At 38.6% G+C, this 27822-nt stretch overlaps 1 protein-coding gene across 1 annotated transcript in view; it reads right to left on the bottom strand.

Moving 5' to 3' along the window:
* Window positions 1-27822, bottom strand: part of LOC109112907 (protein furry homolog-like) — a 73613-nt gene that overhangs the window by 19963 nt on the left and 25828 nt on the right. The window contains 42 exon segments of the mRNA XM_042747192.1: window positions 9-649; window positions 756-850; window positions 1526-1713; window positions 2936-3057; window positions 4128-4323; window positions 5160-5342; window positions 5435-5538; window positions 5637-5787; window positions 6234-6346; window positions 6559-6643; window positions 6825-6993; window positions 7131-7271; window positions 7497-7765; window positions 9486-9654; window positions 9742-9841; window positions 9932-10086; window positions 10175-10285; window positions 10382-10542; window positions 10634-10806; window positions 11414-11505; window positions 11666-11723; window positions 11829-11953; window positions 12096-12315; window positions 12606-12874; window positions 13012-13098; window positions 13204-13368; window positions 13857-14094; window positions 14815-14922; window positions 15047-15179; window positions 15705-15876; window positions 16015-16101; window positions 16338-16446; window positions 16669-16772; window positions 19656-19757; window positions 20114-20212; window positions 20951-21043; window positions 22582-22750; window positions 23614-23694; window positions 24281-24360; window positions 24524-24620; window positions 24788-24927; window positions 27512-27565. Of these exon segments, the coding sequence (XP_042603126.1) occupies window positions 9-649; window positions 756-850; window positions 1526-1713; window positions 2936-3057; window positions 4128-4323; window positions 5160-5342; window positions 5435-5538; window positions 5637-5787; window positions 6234-6346; window positions 6559-6643; window positions 6825-6993; window positions 7131-7271; window positions 7497-7765; window positions 9486-9654; window positions 9742-9841; window positions 9932-10086; window positions 10175-10285; window positions 10382-10542; window positions 10634-10806; window positions 11414-11505; window positions 11666-11723; window positions 11829-11953; window positions 12096-12315; window positions 12606-12874; window positions 13012-13098; window positions 13204-13368; window positions 13857-14094; window positions 14815-14922; window positions 15047-15179; window positions 15705-15876; window positions 16015-16101; window positions 16338-16446; window positions 16669-16772; window positions 19656-19757; window positions 20114-20212; window positions 20951-21043; window positions 22582-22750; window positions 23614-23694; window positions 24281-24360; window positions 24524-24620; window positions 24788-24927; window positions 27512-27565 (6208 nt within the window).

The following is a 27822-nucleotide window of genomic DNA, read 5'->3' as shown; positions in this document are numbered from 1 at the left end:
GGGCGCACCTGCTAGCTGTGAGGGGTCTATGAGTGTGTGTCGGGACACAGTGATGAGTTTACTGAGGAGGTGAATCGTGAGCTCCTGGGTTGCAGCTGAAGTGAAACCCTTCAGGAAGAGTGTCAGCAGGCCGGGGAAGTTGTACCACTTCAGTTTGGCCTGCACTCTCTCCAGCTTCTCTCTGCTGTCCGGCTTCTCCAGGGGCATCTGGGCCAGAAGTCGGTTCAGCAGCCTGAGTGCCAGCAAGTACTCAAACTCATAATCGGACTCCAGCAGCGACGTTGCAATCCAGAAGACCGTCGCCATCAGGTGGGTGGGGTCGGTTGGTGGCACCACCTCACCAGATCCTCCTCCAGTTCCTCCCCCACCTCCTCCTCCTCCATCGCCACGAACACCATCCTCTCGTAATGATGATAAGCTCCGTGTGCGTGCTAGATTTCCATGGCTGCCACCCAGTCGGTCGGCTACATCGAGGGTATTGCTGCGGCGACGGTCTCCCAGGCGTTCACCCATCAGACTGGCACGGAGCGAGTTGCTGCGAGCGTGGCTGTAATGGACATGTAAGAAACTTCCACTGCCAAGGTTCAGCTGACCGGTACTTTTCCTGTTATTGGCAAATTTGGTGCCCTGCAGAGGATCATGGGAGGCTCTGCGGAGGTGAAGACAGCATCTCAGATTTATTTGGGTAAAAAAATGTTTTATGTAAGACGATGAATAATGTTTTTTATGTTTTGTCGTAGAAGAGCATGTCTTACTGTGAGAGTGCAGTGAGCAGGTCGTAGCTCTTCATTGTTTCAGCAAGAGTGTCTATACCAGCCTCTAGTGTCAACAGTAACTCAATAACAAAACCCTGCAAGAGAGAGATGAAATGTTTGACTATGATTGATTAGAGATCAACACTTGAGAACAGTGCGGAAGAGGTTTTGGTCACATGTCTGATTGGGTCAACACACACACACACACACACACACACACACACACATATATATATATATAAAAATATGTAACAGGTTATATTACATAAGAATTATTACATTAACACATGATAAAAATTCTAAAACCTTTTCTGGCAAAATTACACTAAATAACTCTTTAAGTGAACTGTTCACTTCATAAAAGAGTTTTCTACATACATTACAAGCTTGACAGTCCGAAAAAAAAAATGTGTTTGACAGAAAGGGGAATCTTGCAAAACATGCATTGAGTAGGGTCTTCACCTTTAAGCAAAAATGCACGAGTCAGTCTTGTATGACCTTGTATGAGACATTTTATATATATATATATATATATATATATGTATATATATATATATATATATATATATATATATATATATATATATATATATATACACACACACACACACAGAGCGTAAAATTACTACTTAGGGCCAAGTACGTTGGTAGGGCAAGCAACAAATCTGAAGTACTGCCCCGATCAGGTCAGAAGAAAAAAATCCTCATTGTTGAGGCCTGCTGTAGCTTTCTTATCAGTACTTCTGGAAGACTGGGACATTTCTATATACCTGAGCCTCTTCCCCTGGATCTCCCACAGTCTCCACCAGACGAGAAAGCACGTCTGACAGTGTGGAGGCTGTGAGTGGCTGTTTCAGTGCTCTGAAGATCTGGAAAGAGCGACCAGCGTAATGCCGCGATGAGCAGGACAGAGCTGTCTGCAGAGCAACTTCACTCAGTTCCTGCTCCAACTGGTAACCTAATCAAACATGCAGCACAAGAACCCATCACAACCACAGCCGAAACATTTCAATTCTCTTAAAGGGGTCATACGATGCAATTCTTCCTTTCTTTTTGGAGTGTTACAAGCTCTTGGTGCATAAAGTAGATCTGTAAAGGTGCAAAGACTAAAGTCTCAAATCCAAAGAGATGTTCTTTATCAAAGTTAAGATTCTGCCACGCCCCCCTAAAACAGCTCATTCAAACACGCCCCCACATCTCTACGTCACTATGTTGAAATTTTTGAGTAATGCCGCCCAAATGTTCACGCAAAGAAAGAAGGTGTGGTTTCAGTAACTGCAGTAAGTGTTGAAGCAGCCACATCAGGGAGATGCTGTGTGTTTCTAGGCGAAAGCAAAAGCACTTTATTTGGCCTTCCAAAAGTAGATGCATTTAGGAATCTTTTAGATTACTTGCAACAGAACACTAACGCATTTTATGGACGACCGTTTTGTGAACCTAGGAGAGGAGGTAATTCTGACTTTGCTACGACAATCTGGCGCTTCTGAATCAGCTACTGTAAGTATGTTTTGTTATTAGTTTAAGTATTTGCTATTGACTGTTCAAATGCAGAGTTCTGCGCATTATGTATGTGTGTGTGTGTGTGTGTGTTTGTGTGTGAGAGAGAGAGAGAGAGAGAGAGAGAGAGAGAGAGAGAGGGTCACACAGTGGAGTCAGCTGTCTTAACCATCCGTGGCTTGTGTACTGCTTCATCACTGTGTCTGTCACGGAACTCTGTTCCTCTTTCAGGCTTGAACTGATGGTAAAACTAAGGACATTATTAACTGTCTTTACATTTATTTTAAAAGATGAATCTCACAATTAAGGAAAGGGGCGTTACATTTCCGACAAGTGTGGTGTTGGGCCAGTCACAATGCACTCGGTCAGTTGGCCAATCAGAGCAGAATGTGCTTGTCAAAAGGAGGGACTTTGTAGAAAACAAAACGCATTTAAAAGAGGCAGGGCATACAATAATGTACAGTATTTGAAAAATAATGTGTTTTTTGAACATTAAAGCATGTCAACATTCACGTTTCTATTCTGTTACTCCAAATACACAAAATAATGATCTTTAAAAAAGCATCATATGACCCCTTTAATGAATTAGCATTCCTTTAATTTAATTCCAATTAAATAAGCATTCCTTCATATGGAAATTGGTCCTCTACAGTGCAGTGAAATAAGCAAAAATTGTGTCTTACCGGACGGTGTCTGTTTGAAGACGTTGACAACATGGCGTAGGAATACACTAAGCTGATCAGCACTCTTGATGTTGGGGTTTTTGGGAGAGACGTCTTCATGGTTCCACAGCGGACCACGTTTCCTATGGGCCAACCATTAAGAAGAAAAGAATTTAACACAACAGAAAATATCTAACATAGAACAAAGGCAAAGCAGACTCACACAATCCTCAGTGAACAACCATTAAGTAAAAAAAAAAAACACTCTGAATCAAACATTCACACAGATGAGACTGAGCACACACACACACACACACACACATGCAAGGCAACAATACCCTCTCCTGTTAGACATGGCTGCAGGCAGAGGAAAAAATACAGTATCTTAACAAAAACAAAAGTACATTCAATATGTATCCAGGGAAACTAGGCAGGAACAACATTGATTATTAAAAAAAACACACACACACTGTTATTTAAATCTAAAGTTCTGTATTTTGATGTTAAAACACTTCCCTTCCCATCTTCTTATGCAAAGACAATTATGAGAATTATGAGTATTGGGTGATACGGCCAAAAATATTACAAGATGTATCCTGACGTAAACATAACTTGTTTGTTTACAAGTAAACTCCAAAGGATAGACTACCTTTTAATTTTTCTTTTTTTCTGGATTCTGTGTTTTACAGTTTAATACAAATCTATCCTCAAAAATGATGTGCCATAAAATAAATTAATAAAACTTTAACAATTTAATCAATCTGTTAAAATGCCAATATTAAATGAAAATATAACCCTAACCTTTTTTGTCAAATAAGGAGCACAACAAAATGTAGAAATGTAAAAAAAAAGTGGGAAAAAATAATAAATAAATGTAATGATTTAAAACATGTATTTAATATTTTTAAACGCATTACTATTATCATTACTATTGATAGGTACATTTCACGATAGACATTGGAATACATTTCTGTCATAACAGAATTTTTTTAATTTCTCAACATTTATTTTTGTGGATTGTCACGGAGATCTTTGAGTCATTATTAGACTTCGTGACCCAATTCTTTCTTTGCCAGAAGCACTCCTGAACATACAAAACTCTCAAGCAGGATTGCATGTCATTGGTTAAAATGTTTGGTGTATTCAGCATTTAGATAATGAAATCAAAACCAAAAAGGAAAAGAAATCTGACTGGCCTTCAGAGACCCCTCACCTGGAGCTGATGAACTCGATGAGGTTTTTGACCTTCTCGTCCTGCTCTGCAGACAGGTCCACTTCATTAAGGAGTGTGGGAGGGAGGTGAGGCAGCACTGAGCTGCCCAGACTGATACTAGAGGATGTGGAGCTGGAGCTCAGGCCAGAGTCTGTCATTGGAGACGGCTGGTAGTCTGGCATCAGCTCTGTAACTCCTAGGAGACAAACCAATTCACAATTATTTATTACTGGAATACATTACTTATTATTATAATTAAAATGATAATTCACCTAAAAATGAAAATTCTGTCATTAAATAAGCACCCTCATGTCGTTCCAAACCTGTAAGACCTTCGTTCATCTTTGGAACACAAATTAAAATATTTTTGATGACATCGTTAAAATAATCCATGTGACATCAGTGGTTCAACCATAATTTTACAAAGCTACAAGAACACTTTGTGTGCGCAAAACACTTGACTAAAATAATGAATTTATTCAATAATTTGTCTCCTTCACATCACCATGGCACCATTTTGAAGAGTATCACATACATAAACAATGTATGTACGTGGATATGTTGTTTACATTCAGATCAAAGCATAAACAATATAAACAACGTATCCGCGTACATATGTTGTTTACATATGTGATACTCTCCAAAATGGTGCTGGGTGACACAGAGGAGATGAACTGTTGAATAAAGTTGTTATTTTTCCTTTCTTTGCACACAAAAAGTATTCTCGTAGCTTCGTAAAATTGTCACATGGATTATTTTAACGATGTCGTTACTATGATTGTGGACGTTGATCGTGTTAGGATCATTGCTGTCTATGGAGGGTCAGAGAGCTCTTAGAATTCATCAAAAATATCTTAATTTGTGTTCTGAAGATGAACGAAGGTCTCACGGGTTTGGAACGACACGTGGGTGAGTAAGTAATGACAGAATTTTCATTTTTGCGTTAACCATCCCTTTAATTACTATTATCAATCAGTTGGTTAAGAGCACTGAGGCAGACAGATACTGCAAAACACCTTTGCTTTTAAGTACCTGTGAGATTGAACTCCTGAAGAGTGGGTTTGACTGTCAGAACTCTGGGCTCATTCAGTTCACGGTTGCGAAGAAGTACAGATGCTAGTGACTGGACACTGGTGTTGGTGCCCTGGACGACCAGCAGGTGGAGCAGTAAACGCTTGCAGTGCTCATAGACCTCTGGGTGCTGATGGTCAAAGCCTACAAGCACAAATATGCATTTCAGTACATGCAATGTGGAACATTCCAGTGATGATCATTGTTAATAAACTGTACAGTTGTGTATGTGTTACCTATAAAGATGGCATGCAGCAGCAGGTGAAGGTATGAGCTCCATTCCACTTTGACTCCGTGGTCTACAATGAGGTCAGTCAGCAAGATCACAGCAATGTTACACCTGTAAAAAAAAAAAAATGGCAATGTGTTGTCAGCGGTCAAAGGTCAAGGAGAACAACACTGAGTCTGATTTTGGGCACACTGAGTATGACGAGTCACCTGTGCAGGGAGACTCCAGGTGTGGTGGTCTCAGGCAGGTAATCGACTAGTGGTGACCAGCAGCCGCCAGTGGGAGGAAATGGGAGGGGCTCTGGCTGGTTGTGGTCCATCACCTTTAGACGCCAGTTAGCATAGACAGGCATAGAGTCACCTACAGAGAGAAACAACATGTTCATACAATACCATTCAAAATTGAGACCTGTAATATTTTTTTTATGTTTTGATAGAAGTCTCTTATGCTCACCAAGGCTACATTTATTTGATCAATATACAGGAAAAACAGTAATACTGTTCTTATTAAATTTATTAAATTTAAATTAAATTATTAACATTTTACATTTATTCCTTTGATGGCAAATGCTGCCCATTCAATTTTACACGGACTCTTCCTTTATATTTACCTTTATACCTATATATATATATATATATATATATATATATATATATATATATATATATATATATATATATATATATATATATATATATATATATATATATATATATATAAATGAGTCTGCCTTCAGACTGAGTATTTTTTTGGTCAGAGCAGGAGCAACATCAGAAGTTTGAGGACAGTGATGTTAATGTACTCACTCTTCTCCTCCTCATAGGATCCTCCTGAGCTGCTGCTGTAACGGGACTCCAGCCGATGGTGCTGTCTGTTCAGATTACTGTTCAGACCAGTGTAGATGTCCAAATGAGTGTAACTACACAGAGATACAGAAGTTACATTCAGGTTCCACTTAACAACTTCATCTAGTACTTTTGAGGAAGCAACTAATAAAGAACAACCTGTCAGCAATAGCTGATAAATGGTTTTTGGTTTATTTTTAGCAGGATTAGTAAAAAGTAATGACTTATGTTTCATGTTTGTTTGTTCATAAATGGAACATATTTCCTAAATCTAGAATCAGTTTACCTGTCCTCCATATTGGAATCTTTGATTTTGCTCTCATGGTGTCCATCAGGTCCAGGTACCATGGTGTTACTACTGGACGCTGTTCCTGGAAAGAGCCAAACATATCAACAAAATGTGACTGCTTCTGTAGATCATCTGTTTATCAGAAACGTTTCTGTAATCTTTGGGTTTCCTAAATGGTTCCTACTCGTCTTAAGATTCTTAAACTTATTTGTATAAAGGTAATGTTGAGAAAAAAGTGGTCAGAGTATACATATATACTGTACCTGATGTAACAGAAGGGATCTTGTAAGAAGCAGTAATCCGGTAGTAAGGTGGGTTATCCATATGAGTGACAGCTGAGGATACAGGGTCAGTTAGGTCCAGCTCATACATTAACTCCTCCAGCAGCTGCATTGTCTTATCCCTGCCCAGATACACCACTACACGCTTCACCTGCAAAATATTAGGAAACGCGATCAGAAACACAACAGCATGGAAGAAACCAAGTTATTCAGAAAGATGGCCAAAATCACAAGTGCAGCCCATCTTGCTTAAGGATTGAGTATCAGGACAGGACAGCTGTCACTCACATAAGGCAGGAGACTTGGTTCACTGTTGACTCCAGACATGCTGATGAGGAAGTGCAGGATGATCTTTAGATTTTTAGGCCAGCTGTCAGCTAAAGTGGTCCAGACGTTCTCAATCTCCGACCATGCAAATTCATCACCATACTGTAAAATCAGACCATATGAACATTCATGCAATGATCACCTTAAAAATGGGTATAAATATCAGTAAATGTGTTACAATAATATATTTCTATAAAAATAAAATTAAATGGAAAAGGGGAAAATTATAGGAAAATTATGTTTGCAATAGAAATGTATATTCACTATAGATAGTCACACCTGTACCACAGTCAGCACATAGTCGACATGTAGCATGTGTGCGTTTACCTTTGCAGTCATGAACATGAGGTTGTTGAGGATCATGGTAGTGGCATGTGGTGAACCCCAGCCCTCTCCTCTCAACCAGCGACGGCTGTTCACCATCATCATCTCTCTCTCACGGGATTCCTCCTCTTCCTCTGTTGATGAAGGTTCCTCTTGACGCCGTGCTGAAGGCTTGAAGTCCACCAGCTCTATGTTGTTCATCCAGGGTAGGAGGTAATGCAGCATCACCTGCCGGCCACCAGGGTGCGCTGTCTGGATTCTCTGACTCACCTCTAATTAAAACAACACAGAATCCCATTACAAACAGGGTTTATGTGGGGGAGGGGAACTTTTTGGCTCACATAAAGTTATTACCAATGTTAGATTTACTGAGCATTACATTTATACCTCTGTGAAGATGGCACCCCATAAAAAGAAATAATCACCAAAACTGTCATTCGTTTGTGTTACGTTTGTGCAGATTCGTGCTGCAAAAACAAATGTTTTTGCTGGTTTGGTTTTTGAGATATAAAACATTATTTTTTTGATCGTGTGATGTCTTTCTTCACCCCATGTTGCCCAAATCGCTCCAATTCTGCACAGTCGTTTGTGCTGGTTTGTGCCGTTAAAACAAACGCTCTATGTATTTTCTTTCCTTAGATATAACCAAAATGTTTTCGGGAGCTTTGACATCTCTCTCCACCCCAGTTAGTCTAAATCGTGTCATTCGTTTTTGCTCGATTTGTGCTGTTGAAATGAACATCAAATACATTTCCCCAACTTAGAAATAAACAGAATTCGAGGCAGTGACATCACTTTCCACCCCATGCCATCCAAATCCCTCCAAAACGGTGCCATTCGTTTGTGCTTGATTTGTGCCATTAAATTAAACAATTTAACCATGACCACTTCTTAAATATAACGAAAACGTCACTCTCCACCCCATTGTTATTTTTATTTTTAAATTATTGTTCGTGGTGCCTTAAAACTTTGAATTTAGTCAACTCAAATATCCAAGTTTTCACTAACTTCATATTTCAATTTGACTAAGATTAAATTTCAAGGCAGCATCAAGTTGTAAATGTTTTTGTTTTTTTACAGTGAGTCTAAATTGTTCTAATCCATCTGTGCTCGATTTTTTCATTTAGAATATTGAACACTATTTATCCCCCCTAAAAAAATAACAAATATATGCTAATTGAGGGTGCACTCCTTGTCAAATTGCCCTAAAACGGTTCCGTTCATTTGTGCTCGTTTTGCGCCGGTAAAAATAACATTTCATTTATTTCTGCTCCATAAGACTTTACAAATATCTGGAGGAAAAGTGATGCCACGCAAGCCGCTCATCCAAATTCTTAATGTTTGCAAATCTGCTGGTGTGTAAGTTTTATTGCCAGTGATTTCATCAAGCACCAAATCCAAAATTTTCTTTGTGTGTATAACACTGTTTGAAAATTTCTCTGCAGGCTATTGCAACTTATCACATGTCCGTGTTCTTGTTTGTTGCTTAACTACAGAGCCCCGCACTTGACATGCAAGATAAAATAAATACATCGTGCGCACGATTTACCAATTCATTCCTTAAATATACTAAAATGTACACACGATTACTATTTTGTTCCTTCGATTTGCTAAATCGTGCACACAATTTATAAATCAAGGAAACGAAGTAGTAAATCGTGCACACAATTTAGCCTACTATTTTTTTTTCCATGCCATGTGCTGGGCTTTGTACTTAACAAAAAATTAAACATAGGACTAAATTAACTGTTTATTCAAGTAACAAATATCACTGAATCAGCGTAAATGCAATAATTTATGCCAAGGTATACCAACATGGGGAGGAGAGTAACATGATACTGTCAAAAAAATAATGTTTAATATCTCAAACACCAAACCAGCACAAACATTCATTTTGCGGCACAAACGTGGCACAAACAAATGGCATAGTTTTGGTGATTATTTCTTTTTATGGGGTGCCAACTTCATGAAGGTACAGGTTTGTGTATGTACCTGAGAAGATGGGAAGGGTGAGTTCAGGGTAGGTTCGTGCCAGTTCTTCACTGAGCTGGTAGTAGGACACTGAGTACAGGTGAGGGAGAGGGGAGGCTGGAGACAAGACCCCATCGGTACGCTGGATCTCCAGTTTATGGGCATAACGGAACAGTTTGGGCTCCAGGATCTAATATACAAACATATGATTTTACTTACCCAGTTGTACACTCATACTGTCCTTAGACAGAAAAAAAGCCTAAAAATCTGTACTGACCTGCAGTAGCTGCATGGCGACCTCATAGATATCTCTGGAAGAGTCAGCAGCTTTAAACAGGATGAGATTCAGCAAAACCACAGTGTCAAACTGGTAATCCCTGCACGAGACAACAAACACACAGTATTCATTTAACCTGAATTACTGACACATTCAATCACATTTACCACAAGAACGTTGTAATACGTACCTGTTATGAAAGATATTGGCGATGGCTCTGAAGCAGCCTGAAGCGACTCTGCGTGAGCCAGTGTAGCAGCGATCCACCGCCCAGAACATCAGATTGCTCTGGTCTGGGTTCAGCTCTAATAACAACATCACGGCCTCACAACCCAGCTGATGCACCTGAGCACAAACATACATGCATGCGACAGTTCATGGAAGTTGATTTGTTAGTGATGCTAATGTCAGAACGTGAGTTAAGTGCATTTACCTTTCGGTCTTGAGAGTCTAGAATGTTGTCCAACCACTTATACAGATACCCATCAGAGGACAGGCCAACGTTATCAGCCACCGGCCCACAACACAGCACCGCAGACATGGCCTGTGCAGACACACATCATATACACCATAATCAGACTCTGTGAGAGTGATATCTGTGGTGACCACAAATGCAAATGTGTGTTTTGTGAGATTGTACCTTTAGTGCACAGTACTGGTGTCTGTTGATCTGCATGTTGCGGTCGCTGTATCGGTCCAGAGGTGTGAACATGATGCTGAAGGGTCCAGCCCAATGACTGAAGAGCATGAACAAACTATGTCTCAGTGACTGCTGAGGGAATATACTCCTCCTCTGATGCACTGCAGAAACACAATCATGAGATCAGCTGAAGTTATATAAGTGAACTTGCTTTAAGGGCTATAAACACCAAGCGTTTCTGTGGCTGTGTACCTGGTACATTCTGTATGATGTTGGCCACTAGGGCACTGAAGTGAGAGCGGATGTCTCTCAGTGTGTCTGAATCTTTGTCATTCTCAGCCTCCAGAAGCTGTCGGGTGAGATCCACGTATTCCAGCAAAGTGCTGTTTAGAGAGTGAGACTCCCCGTCCAGACCACCACTTGCACTGCTCAGTGAATACACAAACACCTTACTGTTTAGGATACAAAAAATGCTAGCAATAAAATTAGCCTTAGCAAAACAAAGGAGTTAGAAATGTTCTTCCAAATATGATTTCCATCATAGAATGCTGTTAAACACAACACAGCACTTGAAATGCAATGGAAATGTTTATGACTTTCACAAAAAAGGCAATAGCCCTGCGATGCCTGTTGGACAATGTTAACATGTAAATAAGTCAACCAGAGAGAAAGCACTTCTCTTACAATTCTACATTTATTTGATCAAAAATATAGAGAGAAAAAAAAATTGTGATATATTTTTACAATTTAAAATGAATGTTTACCGTTTAATTAAATTTTTAAACTCCAATTTATTACTTTGATGGCAAAGCTTATATATTAGCATTTAAAGCTGAATTTTCAGCATCATTATTCCAGTCTTCTGTGTCACATGATCATTCAGAAATCATTCTAATATGCTGATTTGGTGCTCAAGAAAAAAATCTTATCAATGTTGAAAACAGTTGTGTTATTTAGTATTTTTTTGCAAACCTTGATAAATTTTTACTGCCCCAAATAGAAGTGTATATGTTGTGAGTGCGTGAGACTTACGCCTGACTGATGACTCCTGAATCGGCCAGTAGCTCAAAAATCCGGGCCAGCTGGACTCGGAGAATGTCACGACGCCGGCGTCGCTTCATGTTCTGCAGAAACAAACAAACAAACAAAAACACACAAGGATCGATCAACTGTTTAGATTTGCAACTGTATTATGGATAAATGGACAAAAAGCCTGCATTTAAATTGTCTAGTTGAAACATTAATCCTCACTGGCATGGATTCCTCAAACTGTGGTAAACTCACCTCTGGCCTTCTTTCAAGAGCTTCTTTAATGATGGGGTTTAACTCCTCCAACAGCTCTCTGTAAGACACACCACTAGGTTAAAACGCAATTACACACAATATAATTATGTATGCACTTTTTCTACATTTTTTCTGCACTTTGTCAGGCGATATTAAGATGTACCTGAAGGCTACAGGGTTGGTCCTGCCAAGCCCCAGGACGAGAGACTCAGTGATGTCCATGCTCTCAGAGCGCATCATGGGAACCACATGCTTGAACAAGGAGGAAGGGGACGGAATGCTAATGATCTGCAAAGACACACACATGTACACAATCTTGTTTCAAATATGGTGTCCCAAATCAGGCAATGTGCAAATATATATTACAATTCAACAATGCTAATTATTGTATCTGACATTACAGCACTGGTAGGGTGCCATGACCTCTGACCTTTGAGTCGTAACTGTATCCGCTGTCTGGGGTGGATGCCAGTGTTTCAGGTGGGGAGCAGCGTACAGAGCCAGGGGCTGACGAGGAAGAGGATGATGAGGATGAAGATGTGGAAGAGGTGGCAGAACTGCAGCAGAGAATTAGGTAGTTCCTCCAAAGGCCCACATATGAGTCACTACTACTGCTCATGCTGTTCACCTTCTTAGCATTGATCGGGCTGCTGCAAGGTCAAAGGGTCACACAGAAAAAGTCACATAATCTGATGATGTATAAATCTCAATTTCAAAAAATTGACTCTTATGACTGGTCTTGTGGTCCTGGGTCACATTTATTATATTTTATATTTATTATTACCTGGATGTTTACTGAAATGTTATATCTTTAAACATTTTTAATCTATCTGACAACAATGGCTATCAAATATAGACTGAAAACATTAAGATACTGTATAATTATTTTTACCCATGTGACCCAGCCCTACTAGAGACACATTTGAATGTAAAAACGTACTTGATGTCGACTTGTGGCGAGAGCAGCTGAAGGCGTGTGGAGGCGAAGACCCAAGCGTAGCTCAGCGCAGTGGGGCAGTGCTTGGGCAGGTGTTCTTGCCGCAGGTAACTAGACAGACTGATGACCCAAGGGTCCTGACCTTGTGTCACATGGGCAAACACCCATATGTTGGAGGGGCTTACCACATCAAACTGGTGGCTGATGGGAGACGAGCTCCACTCTGCCAGAGTCTGAAGGTCTATTCCACTGGGACAGTATAGCAGATTTGTCTACAGGGGCAAAAAAAAAAGAAAAAGAAAAAAAAAAAAAAAGACAACCCTGATATAGTTTCATGTTGACTTTTTTGCATTCCTGTCTGGAGGGGACACCAACATCCAAAAACACATAATGTTCTGCATTCCCTCACCTGATCGGCCCCAGTAAGGTGAATAAAACTCTCGAGGACTGAAGCACTCAATCTGTCCATCACGTCTATAGCCAACTCTTCATCTCCCTGAGAGAGAAACAGGACAAAGAAATGAATATGAAGTGCAAACAAAAACAAAAATGTTGTCCCATTTAGGTGAACAAAAGGAAGTCATTTAGAACAGATGGTTACCTTAGCAATGCCAAGGGCCGTGTGCAGTGATCGGACTTCTTTGAGGACATTGACAGCAAGTCTGCGTGTTGCTGGTCGACAGCTGCACAGCACGACCAGAGCCAGACCCTCCACCACATGCAGGACCTGCCAGAGAGGAGATCGCTCCAGAGGGAGAGATGGGCTCTAGAAAATACACGAAAAAATACCATGTTAAACTACAAGCTAAAAATGTATGATAAACTACAATAAAAAATAAAACGATAAAAATCCTTCAAAAGTTTGGAGCTGGTAAAACTTTTTTAATATACAGTACAAACAGTTATATTGTGCAATATTATTACAATAAAAAAAACACTATTTAATAACTACTCTATTTAAATGTGTTAAAATGTAATTTATTTCAATAATGAAATTTTCAGCTTCCATTACTCCAGTCTTCATTGTCACATGATACCTCAGAAATCATTCAAATATCCTGAATTGGTGCTCAATAAAGGTTTTTTTTTTTATTATTAACAATGCTGAAAACAGGTCTGCTGCTTAACACATACTTTTTTTTTTGGAACAATATAAAAGTTTTACTGGCACTCTTGATCAATTTAATGCATCCTTGCTGAATTACAGTTTTTTTTTTTGTACAAAAATATTATATTACTGTTGTATGTTTGCACCTGTGAATCATGGCTGCGGTTGCTGCTCTGTACCGCCTGTCTCCACTGTATGATGAGCTGCAGCAGCATCTTGACAGCATTGTCCAGTAGTGTGGGGTGAACGTCAGTCACCTCCCTCACAATGAAATACACAAAACCAGACAACACGTCCTCTCTCCAGTCTGGGAAGTCCAACATCAGAGCCTGCAGAGTGGTGAACGCCAGACCACGCAGCTCCTCATCCATATGAATGGTCAGTCTGGACGGGTGGGAGAATGAAAGTCATTGTTTACAGAATGCAATAAATAAATGCAACACATCATCATCTTCATAACAGCATCATGCGTCACCAGAACCGCAGAGAGGTCAAGCGGGTAAACGGTGACATATGAGTTCTAACTACATGCCATTACGACTTCAAAGGAAGTCTGACTCAGATTGTGGTTGCTGTAGAGGAAGTCATAAATATATGGAAATCAGCATTTCATATTAGTCTATGGGTACTTTCTGAATAAGTGTGATTTTTCTGTTTGACTCATACCCCTAAAATAAATAAACACTTTGCATGAGAAGAACTTTAAAGTTTTTCTGTGTTGAAAATCCTCATTCCAAATTGCTGTGTTATAGGCTATAAACTATAAAGACCAAACATTGTGGGAAATATGTAAACATGAGAAAGTGAACCCAGAGCATGTTGAACTCATAATGCACACCACGCACTGTAGCAATCAGTAAATTATGTAATAACTGAAATGTAATAACCAGCCTGTTTACATTTAAACTGAAATATTTCCAAAACAATCAATATTGAATTAAACTGATAGCTTGTGAATCAGAATCAGATCATAAAATTTTGTGAATGGTCAGTAGGCATAAATGTAATTGTTATCAAGCAACAACAGAACTAGTGAACTGGGGAATGGCTGGAGTTTTCTTGTGGGGATGAATGAGGGTTGACATGAGGGTCACAGGTCATTACTTGGCCAGTAGCTCGATGAGATCCTGTCTGCTCATGCCGTCTGGGATTAGTCTAGGAATGGCAGCTACACATGTCCGGAACAGATCAATCTTCGGTTTACGCTCCCCACTACAGCAGAACACAAACATACAATAAACACGCTGAGAGCCAAATAAACAACACCATTCGTTTTCATACCTTTTTAAAAATTCTTATATCATATTTATGCTAAATAAAATCTTAAGAAACTAACGTGATCATGTCCTCTGGCTCTTTGTTGGACATCTGAACGTTGGTCATGCTCATGGATCGTCCCACCTCTTTATCCAGGTGCCTGAGGATGTTGTCCAGGGCCTTCCTAACCTGAGGGTAATACAGAGACATACCTACACAGACAAACACATACACAGAAAGAAAACAGCTTAGTTCACACGCAAAATCTGGTACAAGAACGGAAAAATGTTACAACAGACTACATACAGAGGCATTTCCTCAACCTCTAAACAATGAGGCCAGATAAATACACCACTATCTCCACTAATGGGCATGCAATGAGTTTTACTGGAAAAGCTAAACTATTAAAAATGTACAGTCAAATTGATGTATATGAGGATATTGTGACTAAAGCCAACATAGATAAAAAAAAATTATAAAAAAAAAGAGGAATGGACCACAATTGCAATCCCGAAATATTTCAAACTTTCTTGCTCAAAAACACACAGAAAAGAACTTGGCAGGAAGTCACAACTGTATTTATGCTGAAAGCTCAATGAGGACAGCTCATGCTCCAGGAATCACAATTACATTAAAATCAACTATTCGAACATGACCAAATGCTTTAGGGTAGGGTAGGCTGTACTCAGAAATATCTTCTTTTTGGAGAGCTGTGTAGGAACTGTAAGGGTCCGTACCGATGACCTTGGCTTCCTCGTCTGTGAGAGTGGTGTTGAGGAAGATCTTTTTGACCCGCAGTGTGTTGCCTGAAGGTAAGATGACACCTGTAGTGGGCATGGGTGGCTCGCCGTCCTTCTGTTGTAAGCTGTCGGCTATCACCAGGAAGGCCCGGAGACCAATATTCATCCTCTGAGAGAGAGACAGATAAGAGAGAGATCATTAGTTTCAATGTTTATCTTTTTATCCAGCGATTACCACAATTTTTAGTTTTTTTTTTTTTTGCTAATTTTTTAATGGCTGCCACATTATGTGAATGTCTTCACATACCTCTGGATTAATGGTGAAGGTCTTTTGGGACTTGCCCACACACAGCAGGTCATAGATGATCTCTTTCATGGCAAAGTCCAGCCGTTCCTTTAGAGAGGGAAAAACAACATGCCACAAACTAATGAAAACCAACGCAATAAACCACAACCAACCTCCCAAATGTTCATTGTGATCATTTTACGTTTATTACAAAATAATAGATCGTTGATGGTAAAGTGGGTAACTAGCTTTAGGATTGGGCCAAAACGAAGGCTGGATATGAACCTGAGATGTTCTAAAATATGTTTTGAGTGTTTTTTATTTATTTCTTTTTTTTTTTTTACCTGAGCGATAAACTGAATAATCTTAACAAAGATGTTGAGGGGTGTGTCCCGGGGCACCACGCTGCGAGAGCCCTTTGGAAAAAGTGCTGTTACAATACTGAGGAGACGACTGTGAAGGAAAAGAGATAATGTGAAACGTTATATACATATAAATAGGAATTGTCTACAAGACAATAATGTATATATTTGTTTATATCTGTGAGAGGTTTATCTTCTCAAACAATGGTGTGTTTGTGGTTAGTGTTAGCATTGAGTGAATGTATTCCCAGTGTGTGCGCAATTGGCATAAATTCAAGATATTTTTGTAAATCTGTAGGATTGTGTGTCCTACCTCTGTGTGGTTGTGTTGCTCTCACACTTGATCCTGATGATGTAAACCCAGAGCAGCCGGTAGAGAGACTCCAGTGCTACACGAGACATTTTGGGATCTTTGTTCTAAAAAGAAAGATACAAAAATGCTCAGATAACAAGAACTCATAAATTAAGGCATAGAAATAAGGCATTTTTATCCAAAAAGTAAAAGAGCAAGAAGTTAAAAAAGTTTTAAAAAACTCCTTATTGTGGATTTTTACAAACACGTTGCTTTAAAGTGGCTTCCAGTCTTACAACCCCCCCAGGGAGTCAAAATGACCTCCAAAGACAACAATTCGTGAATTAACCTAGAAAATATGCTAGATTCCTTCATAAAGAGCTGCTGCTTCATCTGTAACATGATCAATAGTTCACTTGCTGCTCATGACGAGCTAATGAGGAATATGACGCACTGGACTCCATTTACAATCCAATAAGAGCCATAATTTCTGCTTTAACTGCACTGATGCACAAAGAGATGACTCATAAATTGACTGTTCAGCAGAAGCAATAGATGATGACAGAGGGATTCATACAACCTCTGCGAATGAATCTGTGATTAACACATCACGGCTCGACCAAATCGAGTCACTGACTCACACTGTTGGCTACTCAGTCTCTCTCTCGCACACACACAGCAGCTAATCAGACTGCAGTAAACAGCATCAAACAGGGTGTAAAGACCAACACTCACCATAGGGGGCGATATGATTGCACGGTTTGCAGTGAACATCAACTACATAAGTATTAGAGTATTAGTACAGTGAGGACTCCCTAGTGTCTTTCATCAACAGGGATGCCATTTATTTATAGAATTATCAGCAATACATTTTTCCTCACTGTTCTAATGAGTCTGCAGGTACATTTCAAATAGCTGTACATTCAAAACAAGCCATTGTAAATGCAACAATCTTGCAAACTGTTTTAACTTCTACAGAAAAAGACTGTGATCTGCAGGATCATGGACACTTAAACTGATGATCAAAATATTTATATTTTCCATAATTTTCCAGAAGTGCATTGTGATTGCTGTCAAACTATGCTGCAAATCTTCTTGCAACATTCAAATTTAGGCTGGTCCTCTTGCAAGATAAAAATAAATCACTTTCATAATTAACAAAATCTGATGAAATAATTAATTCTATATTTTTTTGGAAATGTATAGTAATGCAAAATACTTTTATATTTGTTTTGGCAAAAGCAAGAGTTTTGGGCTGAATTAATGCCGCCCTGAGATAAAAACATTTCTGACGCCTTCATCAGTGACTCCTTGACCTGGGTGGTTTTCCTGTGTGAATTCTTGAGGACAGCAGGACAGTAATGAAGCCATTTAGTTTCCTCTATGGACAGGCGAAAGAGCCAGAAGTCTCAGGAAGCCCATGTGGAACACAGGTCAATCACATGACTTCTGAGGGGCAGGGTTAGCCTTGTGGGTAACCATGGTAACTCACCTGCAGGGTCTCAATCTGCTTACGGATGCTGTTGTTTGACGGCATCTGCAGCCAATAAACGCAGGGGTAACAAAAAAGATGACAAAGGACAGGGGGTGATGGTGATGGGGAAGACATGCAGGTTAGAAAAAGAACAAGAGACAAACTTAAGAACAAAACGAAGCTTTGTGCTACAACAACAACATGCAAAACAAAGTGCAGGGTGCATGGGATTGAACACTTCAGTGTCAGATTCCCTACAGAATCAACAAGAGTATTCCAAAATGTATCTATACTTCCTTAAGGAATGAAAATGGCCCATTAGACAAAAGCTTCTAGGAAGATTATTTTAAACTGAACTTAAATATAGGTGATATGCTGATGAAGATGAAGAGTTTCTGATGGGTGAGAAGACAAATGGCAGGAATGAATTAAAATGAAATTTAAAAAAAAAAAAAAAAACCATAAACAAAAATGGGAGGCAGGATTAGTGCATGCAAATGGATGATTACAAGCAAGAGTGATTATGTGCTGACTTTAGTCAGAGTGGACGCTATAAAAAAAACTTAATGCAAATGAAAATAAGGCTTCAAATAACGTCCACTCTGATTAAGGTCTGTTGATCTGGGAAGACAAACTACAGCAGGGTTAGACCAGACGGGGAGCAGACAGACAAGCAGAACTGCAATGGGAGTCCATGGATCAATCAGGAGAGGAATTATCCACCACTGAGACTACAAATCCCATAAACCTGGGCTCAGCCGGCTAGAGACATTACACCAGATCACTGAGAAAACTTCACTTCTGATCCTGAATCGTTCACATGTCCTTTTGAGATGTGTAAGAAGCGGCCTAAAGTGGATTTGGAGTAAGATTCACACTACAGTCCAATTCTGATCCAGTCCTGATCTAGATTAACGGATAGCGAGTAAAGTATTTAATCGGTACTGCAGGGAGTTACAAATGAGTTTGATTACTCGTTCATAATATCACCACCACCGAATCAAAGCATCACGTATCAATCCTCAAGATCCACATGATAAAGTTGCATAGATTGGAGGAAAACTCAATCATTGTGGAAAGGCAGTTAAGAAACCAAAAAAAAAAAAAAAAAAAAAGATCACATCCTGATAGCTGAACCAGCGACTTTGAAAAAGAACGTGGACAAGCACAAACACACACGGTTTGGAGATATGATTGAGAAAGAGTGGATGACACAGGTATAATTAACTTAACAGTACGAGAAAGAGGCATTTTACAGATGTTGTTTGTAACACCACACCTTTCTCCGAAATTATGTAAGTGAACCAACCCACTTACAGAATGAATTCTCATATTAAATCAGCAAACCTGCCTCCAGGCTTCAGAATCTGTATGTATCAGCACCTCTGTTTTCGCAGTGCCCAAACAACATGATTAAAAGGTAGGATTTATAACTGCTTTTGCTACTTTTAAGCTGCATTGAAACTGTCAGCTCTATTGTTTTTTTTTTTTTCTCAGGATGTGACAAAGCTACTGTAAAGTAAACAAACATTACCTTTAGGTGGGAAAGGCAGTTCTGAAGGAAGATGTGCCAGTTATTGAGGAAGAACTGCTTTTGACTAACACACAGCAGACATGTGACCAAGGGATACAATGCCTGAGGAGAGAGAAAGATTTAAAAATATATCAAACTAGAAAAAAATCGGACATTGCATCTTCTCTCATGCACTTGACAAGGTGAGCTAGGATGGATTTACAGTGAATAACAATTATTACTCAACACTACTGATTGAGCAGACACTAAAAATGTGAAATACATTTTATGGCCCACTTTTATGACAGTTTTATGGTACTCTTTGAAGCTTTGTAATTGCATGGAAAAGGGCGACCGGTGGAATCAGCTAAACTTGTCTTTTTGTGTTCCACAAAAGAAGGACAGCCTTCTGGGTTGGCACAATGATGCAGAAGATTGTGGGAAAGTATGCATCAAAGCAAAAAAAAAAAGGACTGTACCAGTGAGTGCTTCTTTCTTGAGCTGAGGTCAAAGGTCGTCTGGTAGAGCATCTCCACAAAGTTCTTCAGGCAGGGCACATTCACTTCATTCTTCACCGCCTTCCAAAAACACACAAGAACAAACATATAAGTCCTCACGCTGAGCTACACCCGCTCGGTGCCCAACAGCACACAAATCACTCAGAGCTATTCATCGTGTTAATGCAAAACGAAATACATTTCAATTGTGTTTCTGTAGCAACTCATTCCATAAGCTCCACCTCAAACCACTTGACAAAACATGTACCATCATGAACTCTGCAGAACAGTCTCAGAGCCTCTGTCAAGTGATCTGGATACAAACACAGTTTCAAAGAGCCAATGTGTTCGGATCGGTGTATGATCGGTTTGAAATAAAAGCAAGCAGAGTTGCGTGATTTTGCCTAAAGACAAGGTGCAGGTTTTTTGAAACTCTTGCTCTCATCAGACACAACCAGCTCGATTTCAGGGTTTAAATACAGTTTACTTCTCAAAGCATTGTTTATACTTAAATGTCTGTCTCATTAAAAATCTGCAAATGGGTGCAAATCGAAAAACCTGGAATGGGACTGCAGCAGAGTGTTTACAGATCGCACATATTCTGATTTGAATTAATGGAAAGTTGTGTAATGTTCTGAGTCGCCATATTGTGAAACTACACTAATTTAAATCAGGGTTGATGTAGCAATGTTGCAATTTAGCCACAATGCATTAAATTTCTGCAGTACGCATGTGGAATCTGGCTCAGAGGTATGATTTTTGCACAGGCATGAATGATATTATATCATTTAAACAAATGGAGAGCTCTGCGGTACTTACAGCAGCTACAGGGATGAGGATCTCAACAAACAGGCCAGCCAGTGCATGTTTGATATCTTTGTCCTTCACCTCCAAGAAATACTGAGCACATTCCTGCTTCACCAACAGAGTTGGTGAAAAGAGACACACAAAACAAAACATTTAATTAATAAATGCAGATCTTCACACTAATCATTCGAGAGAAACCCATAAATGTTTCAGTTTTAGTAACTGAAAAGGATGCACCACTATTAAATCTTTTGTAAGGCCTGCACACTCACACAGGGTTGTTGGAGAAATATGAGGTCTACAGTAAAATACAGCATCGCTTTGCAGCTATTGGCTCAATAAAAATCTCTGGATTATGGTGCTTGTTAAGTGCAGCACAAACTGAGTGCGGGATTTCACTGCCTGTAACTGGCTAATGTAAAGGAATTGCTCCACAAAGTCCTGTTGGCAAAGGTAGGGCCAACACATTGAGACTGTTACTCAAGAGATTTTATGAGGCATGACTACAGAGAGCTCAAGAATAAAACAAAAGAAGTACTGTCTGAACTACAATAGAGTAGACGAGGCTCAATATGTATTGACAGTGATGATGTGGCACATTCCACAAAAACGGAACAAAATAGAGCCCGAAATGTTGAAAAGAATATTTACAGTATATATTTATTTATCTTTTTTTTTTTTCAACAAATGGTCATTTCAAAGAGGTGCTACAGTAAGCTTAATTCAAAATAATCAAACTAAATTTTATACGAGTCATTCTGTTTTTTGCATGCAAAAACTGGGACATGTCTCTGGGACAAAGTTAAATGTTTTTGGACATTAAAGTTAGAGTATATCAAAAATATTTTTTATACAATTAACTGAATATATATTCAGGAGATTCTGTAAAACTTATGTTCCTGTTGTGGGATTTTAATTGTTTAATTGTTGATAAGGTCAAGCCCTCTTTTATGCTAGATAACAAGTCAATTTAACATATTTACTTGATTTTAAAAAAAAAATTATATTTACTCTATTATATATATTTAATTATACATACTCAATTCATGAGATATACCTTGTAACACTAAAACATCTTTAGTGTCCAAAATTAAAGGATTAGTTCACCCAAAATTTAAATTGCCATTAATTACTCACCCTCATGTTTTTATGAACCCATACAACTTTCATTTATCTTCAAAACCCAAATTAAAATATATATATATAGATATTTAAATATATGGGTCATTTCTGACTCTTCATTGAAAATCAAACATGTTTATTTGAAAAGCTGTATGTATGTGCATTGATCATTATTTATTTGCAAATAAAAGCCTGAATTAAATCTGTTCATCATATAAATTTAGCATGTCTCATTAAACCACCACATTAATATGAATTTATTTTATTTATGTCTACATTAATATTTTAAAGTATCAAAGTTTCAATAAAAATACCTTCATCTGCATTATGAAGATGAATGAAAGTCATGCAGGTTTGGAACAGCATCCAGGTGAGTAAATGATGACAATGTTCATTTTTGGGTTTCTGAACTCTTTGAAGACAACTTTTCAGTGGATAAATCACGTAACAACAACCCTCAGCAGCTCATGACGAAGCCACAAGAACGTACAGTTCATGTCTGTGTTTGCATGTGTCTCGACCTGCATGAACTGGAAAGAAGCCTCAAAGTCCTCAACGGGGTACATCTTGACTCTGAAGAACTTCATGCCCATGATGAGGCTGATGATGCTCTGCACCACATGAGGACTTTGCTCCTTCAACCTCAGTTCCTTCAGCTCTGTGATGAACTTCTTACGCACTGCCTGAAACCTGCAAACGAACACAAATAAATAGAAATTAATTTACATGTTGAAATTAGGTGTCTAGTGTATTCACACAAGAGCTGATAAAAATTCAGCGTTGAGTTTCTATCAACAAATGTGTGTGGGAGCCTTCAACCAAAACTAAATATGTCACATAATAGATTGAATAAAGACTGGCCTGTTACTGTCTGTGGATTATTATAATTGTTCAAGTTTAAAATTTTAAGTTTCCCTTAAGTAAAAACAAAACCCAAAAGCAAAAGCTTGTTATTATTAATGCAAACCGGCAAGATCCAAACAAGCAAGGACCACAGGCAGCGCATCATGCCTTTATCATATTATGTAAAACGGCCTCTTCAAACACTGTCCTCGAGGCAAAGTGGCTCCGCACAGGAAATCATGAACTGGAGGGGAGGTTGAGCACTGTGGTAAATCAATTTCAGGCCCTGACTATTACAGCACAGGGCTAAATTACATTATAGCTTAAGCAGACAGTTTCATGTAGCTGTGAGGGAGTCTTAGCGTGTGGCGAGCAGAGAATTACAGTAACATTAAAAGCGACTGTACAAATCATCTGTATTTAGCTCGAGGCGAGTTAGTGTGACAGAATGAGAGGGGTTTGAGGGCTTTGTTAACTCTGATGGGAGATCTAAATGATGTGCTAGCATCAACGTCATCCTTCTGCTTTACACTTTACGTAAAATAAAACAACTTTTAGGCCACAGATTTGACTGAACTCATTTCGTGAATGTACATCATTTTCAACTTTGTCAAGTTTTTTTTTTTTTTTGGTCAAGGTGAATATTTAAAATGTGCAACAGAACAAAGAAGGTACACTGTAAGCTCTTTGTGGTTTCGAGATGGACTCACTTGGATTGGGCGAGGACCCCGATGACCTCAGCGAAGAGGTCAGCGATGATGTGCACATTACCAGTGTTGGGGCCTGAGTACCTGTCAAACAAACCATGACAATAATAAGTAACACAAGAAATTCCACAAAATGAAGAAAATCATTAATTACAAAATTACTTTTAAACCTGTTAAGTTTGGGGTCTGTAACATTTGAATTTTTCTGAAAGAAATTAATACTTTATTCAGCAAGAATGCATAAAAAACAGCATCAGTAAAAACAATTATCATGTTACAAAAGATTCCTAATTGCTTTTCCATTGAACTTCCTAGTCAATGTATCCTAGTCTCCACAAAAATGGCACAACTGTTTTGTGATAACAATTATAAAAGTTTCTTGAGGAGCAAATCAATATATTAGAGTGATTTCTGAAGGATCATGTGACACTAAAGACTGGAGTACTGGCTGCTGAAAATTCAAAAAGTTTTACTTTGATTCAATAAATGCAGCCTTGGTGACCTACCCCAAACTTCTGAACAACAGTGTATATACATGCAAAATGATGTAATTATAGGCAGTTTCAGAAATCACACACACACTTGAGTGTCTCACATCAGGTTTGCATTTGTCCAAGCTACATCTGTAGAATTTGCATAGAAAAGTGTGTGTTTGCGTATACAGACTCACCCCTCTTTGTGTTTAAAGTGCTTGAATGCCAGGTTAAGGACTTCTTGTACTAAGGCGTCTGGCACGGGATGAAGGGGAATCTACGGAAAACATTTCATCAACACCAACGATGATGTAAGGGTCACTGTTTTACTTCAGGATCCCTCATACACTCTCAGCAAGTCTATGCATGTCAATGCCACAACACACCTATCGCTGACTTCAGAGACACCACACCTAAGCAATGAAACATACAAACCTCACCTGTTTCAAAACTTCCACTGAAACTAGACAAAAAATGAAGTCTATGGCTAAGTCTCTTCGCTCCAGTAGGTAGTCTTTATCCCGGTGCTGTTCATCTCTAAAGAAAGATCAAAAAAGCGGGATTCAAGTTAGAACAAAAGCACATTTTATCAACTCCAAATAAAAACCACAGGAAAGAAGCACATCATATGCATCTGTTGAAGAAAAAGAGAAACAAACAGTGATGTGTATTTGTGTAAGATTTATATTTGTGTGTCTGCCCACCCTTTGGACTTGGTGCTGGAGCGAGGTCTGTACTCGTATGACTCATCTTCTGTCCCGCTCTGTCTTCTGTACCAGTCAAACAAAGTCCGCAACAGCGAAGGCAAACAGTGTTCTGCTATGGAGCTCATAGAGCTTATTAACTGTAACACACAAACACAATAATACAGCTCAGTGACACACTCCTCATGTAGGTTAAACACCGCATGAAATCAAATATTTACTAAATATCATGTATTAAAGACATAAAATGCATGTTATTGATCTTGTAAAAAATTAATCATTTATTACCTTTGTTTTATCTTGTCTTATTTAACTGAAATGCTATTTAGATCTGAATCGGTTTCACTCGGATGTACGTCACAATACAGAATGATAATAAATAATAAATAAAACAAATAAACTGCAATAATAAATAATAGATGGCAGTGAGGCTATTGTACATGATTCATCAGTGCAAAAAAAATAAATAACTTTCTCCACCTCTGAATAATGGTTATTTGCAGCACAGACTCTAATTAGGAAAGCCATTTTATTTTGTCTGTAAAACCTAATGAATAAAAAACACTGTCAAGATGATTGAACAGAAGGATCCAAACGGAGAACAACACACAAATAGATGAAAATGGAAAGAAAGGGGAAGGGAAGCAAGAGAGATGGCAGCACATTTGAGTGCAGTCAGGTATTGATCTGGCCTATTGTGAGGGCAGCATGGGTGTAGGATGATACGTCCAGTGGTTACTCAACCTTTCACTGCAGTAACCCAGCACCAAGCTTCTCTCACACACACACACTGAGATATGGCAGTAGAGTAGAAGTGTGTATATGCTGATGAGTGAGTGAGGGATGGTATAGTTCACTCTGGTGTGATTCAGCAGAGCAGATCTCTCTGCAGTCACAACACGTCACTGACTGAACATGCAGATCCTGAGAATCGGCACAGGCAAATCCAATAGCCAAATCAGTGTGTGCATGCTAACACTGCGGAAAAAAGACTAATGTGCAGAATGAAAAAGTGTGCTTGTTAAAATAAAAAAAGTCATGTTCTGAGGTACACTGGGATCCAAAAGTCCGAGATAATAAATGAAAATACTTCTGTTTTACATATTTTTTTTTATTTAATAAATTTTCATTCCATATCACATTATCATAACAATTTGAGAGAAACTGCTCAACAAGTCATAATATTTAGTTTGTCTTACATTTGCTTTATTTATTTTTTTGCACTCAAGCTGCACGAACTCCTCACATTTGCAACAAACATTTGCATGTATTCATTTAGCAGCAGAGTTAACTAAAACTATTAAAAAATAGTTTCCATTACCTGAAATAAAACTAAAATCAAATCTAAAGATTATATGAAAAACTAAACTTAATCTGTAAATGTTGTCTTGGCAACTAAATGAAAATAAGTTGGACTGCAATTATAAGCGTACATAAAGTTACTGAAACTTGTCCTTTCCTTTGTTGAAACTGTACCTTCATTGAATATTTGATTTCAACCCTCCCCCCACCCCTTTTTTTTTTCCATTTCTCTTCTCCCCGTTACCTTAGTTTTGTGGGATAATTTGGGACAGGTAGGGATAAGTGTGTTCTGATTATTTTTTATAATTTTTCATCATTTATTTCTATGGTTGAAAAAAAAAAAAAGGCAGGTTGTGATGTATGTATGGCATGCATAGATTGTCTTTTAAGAATCTGCTCAAAAAAAAAAAAAGTTACAGAAACTGACCAGGAAAGCTGAATACCATATTCGTTGATACTATACTAGTACATAAATACTATAATAGTACAGAAATACTAAAACAACACAGTTTAGCAGATGTGAAACAACTTATGAGGAACATCACAAGCGAATCGTCAAACCTGATCAACATGCTCTCCAGCATGATCTGAGATGATCCCAAAAAGCATCTTGGGCTCTAATGGAAGAAAGAACATCTAACCCTCTGTACAAATTCACTCATTTCATTAGTGATCTAGAATCTAAAATCTGAAATAAATATTATTCAGTTTACATAATCCCAGAACGTTGAAACAACAACAACAAAAAGTTCTGTTTATTTCAAAACTGTTTATATCCAGGTTCAAATTTGATTTTGATTCCCAGACTTTTAGACCCTGCTGTATATGCGGCCTGCATCAGGCGATGTGTGTGTGGGACAGGATGATGCATGTGGTTAAGGGGAGTTATGTAACTGCTCTCCCGGCCCTCATGGCACTTGGCAGACACACTCCAACACCCTGAACTGATATATTCTCACACACACACACACACACACACTTCCAGCAGCCTGTGCTGATCTACTGCTGCGGATGACACAGCGATTCTGCTCTTGGCAATGTCCAGTTCGCACACGCACACACACACACACACACACACACACACACACACACCAAAACTTTGCTCACTCTAAAGGATAGAGACACACAGACACATATTGCTGTGATTTTCTGCATACAGAGCACATTCTCACTGGCTCATTCTTTCTCACACACAGGCCTAATGGCACTGACAGGATCCATTGCAGGATGATGTGTCATTTGCTTTGCATTTTGCTAAACAAAGCATTTTGTTGCAGCTCTACTGTTAAAAGTTCTGCGCTAATCAGAAATGAGTGATGGAGAGTGAAAGTAAGAGAGAACAGAAAAGCAAAGAGGATAGGAAAGAAATATGCTACACACATTTAAAATTATTAAATAATGAAATGAGACACATATACTAACCTGATCAAATTGTGCATCTTCTCCTCTTTGCAGTGAGCGGGAAAGGAGCTTCTCCTGAAAGAACAGAGAGACAAACAGAACAGTGTAAATTAATAAATGATAGATGGATCATCAGAAACTGATAAAATTTCAGATTTAAAGATTAACTTAAAGTCAATAGTTTTGTTGAAATTGTTGTTCTTTTCCCAGGATTCATTGATAAATACTGAGTTCAAAAAAGCAGCATTTATTAAAAATGGAAATCTTCTGTAACATTATAAATGTCTCTACTGTCACTTAATCAATTTAATTCATTCTTACTAAACAAAATT

Source organism: Cyprinus carpio, chromosome B20 (assembly GCF_018340385.1).
Source record: "Cyprinus carpio isolate SPL01 chromosome B20, ASM1834038v1, whole genome shotgun sequence".
NCBI lineage: Eukaryota > Metazoa > Chordata > Actinopteri > Cypriniformes > Cyprinidae > Cyprinus > Cyprinus carpio.
Note: the sequence above shows the minus strand (reverse complement) of the source record. Positions and strands in the feature narration are given on the sequence as shown.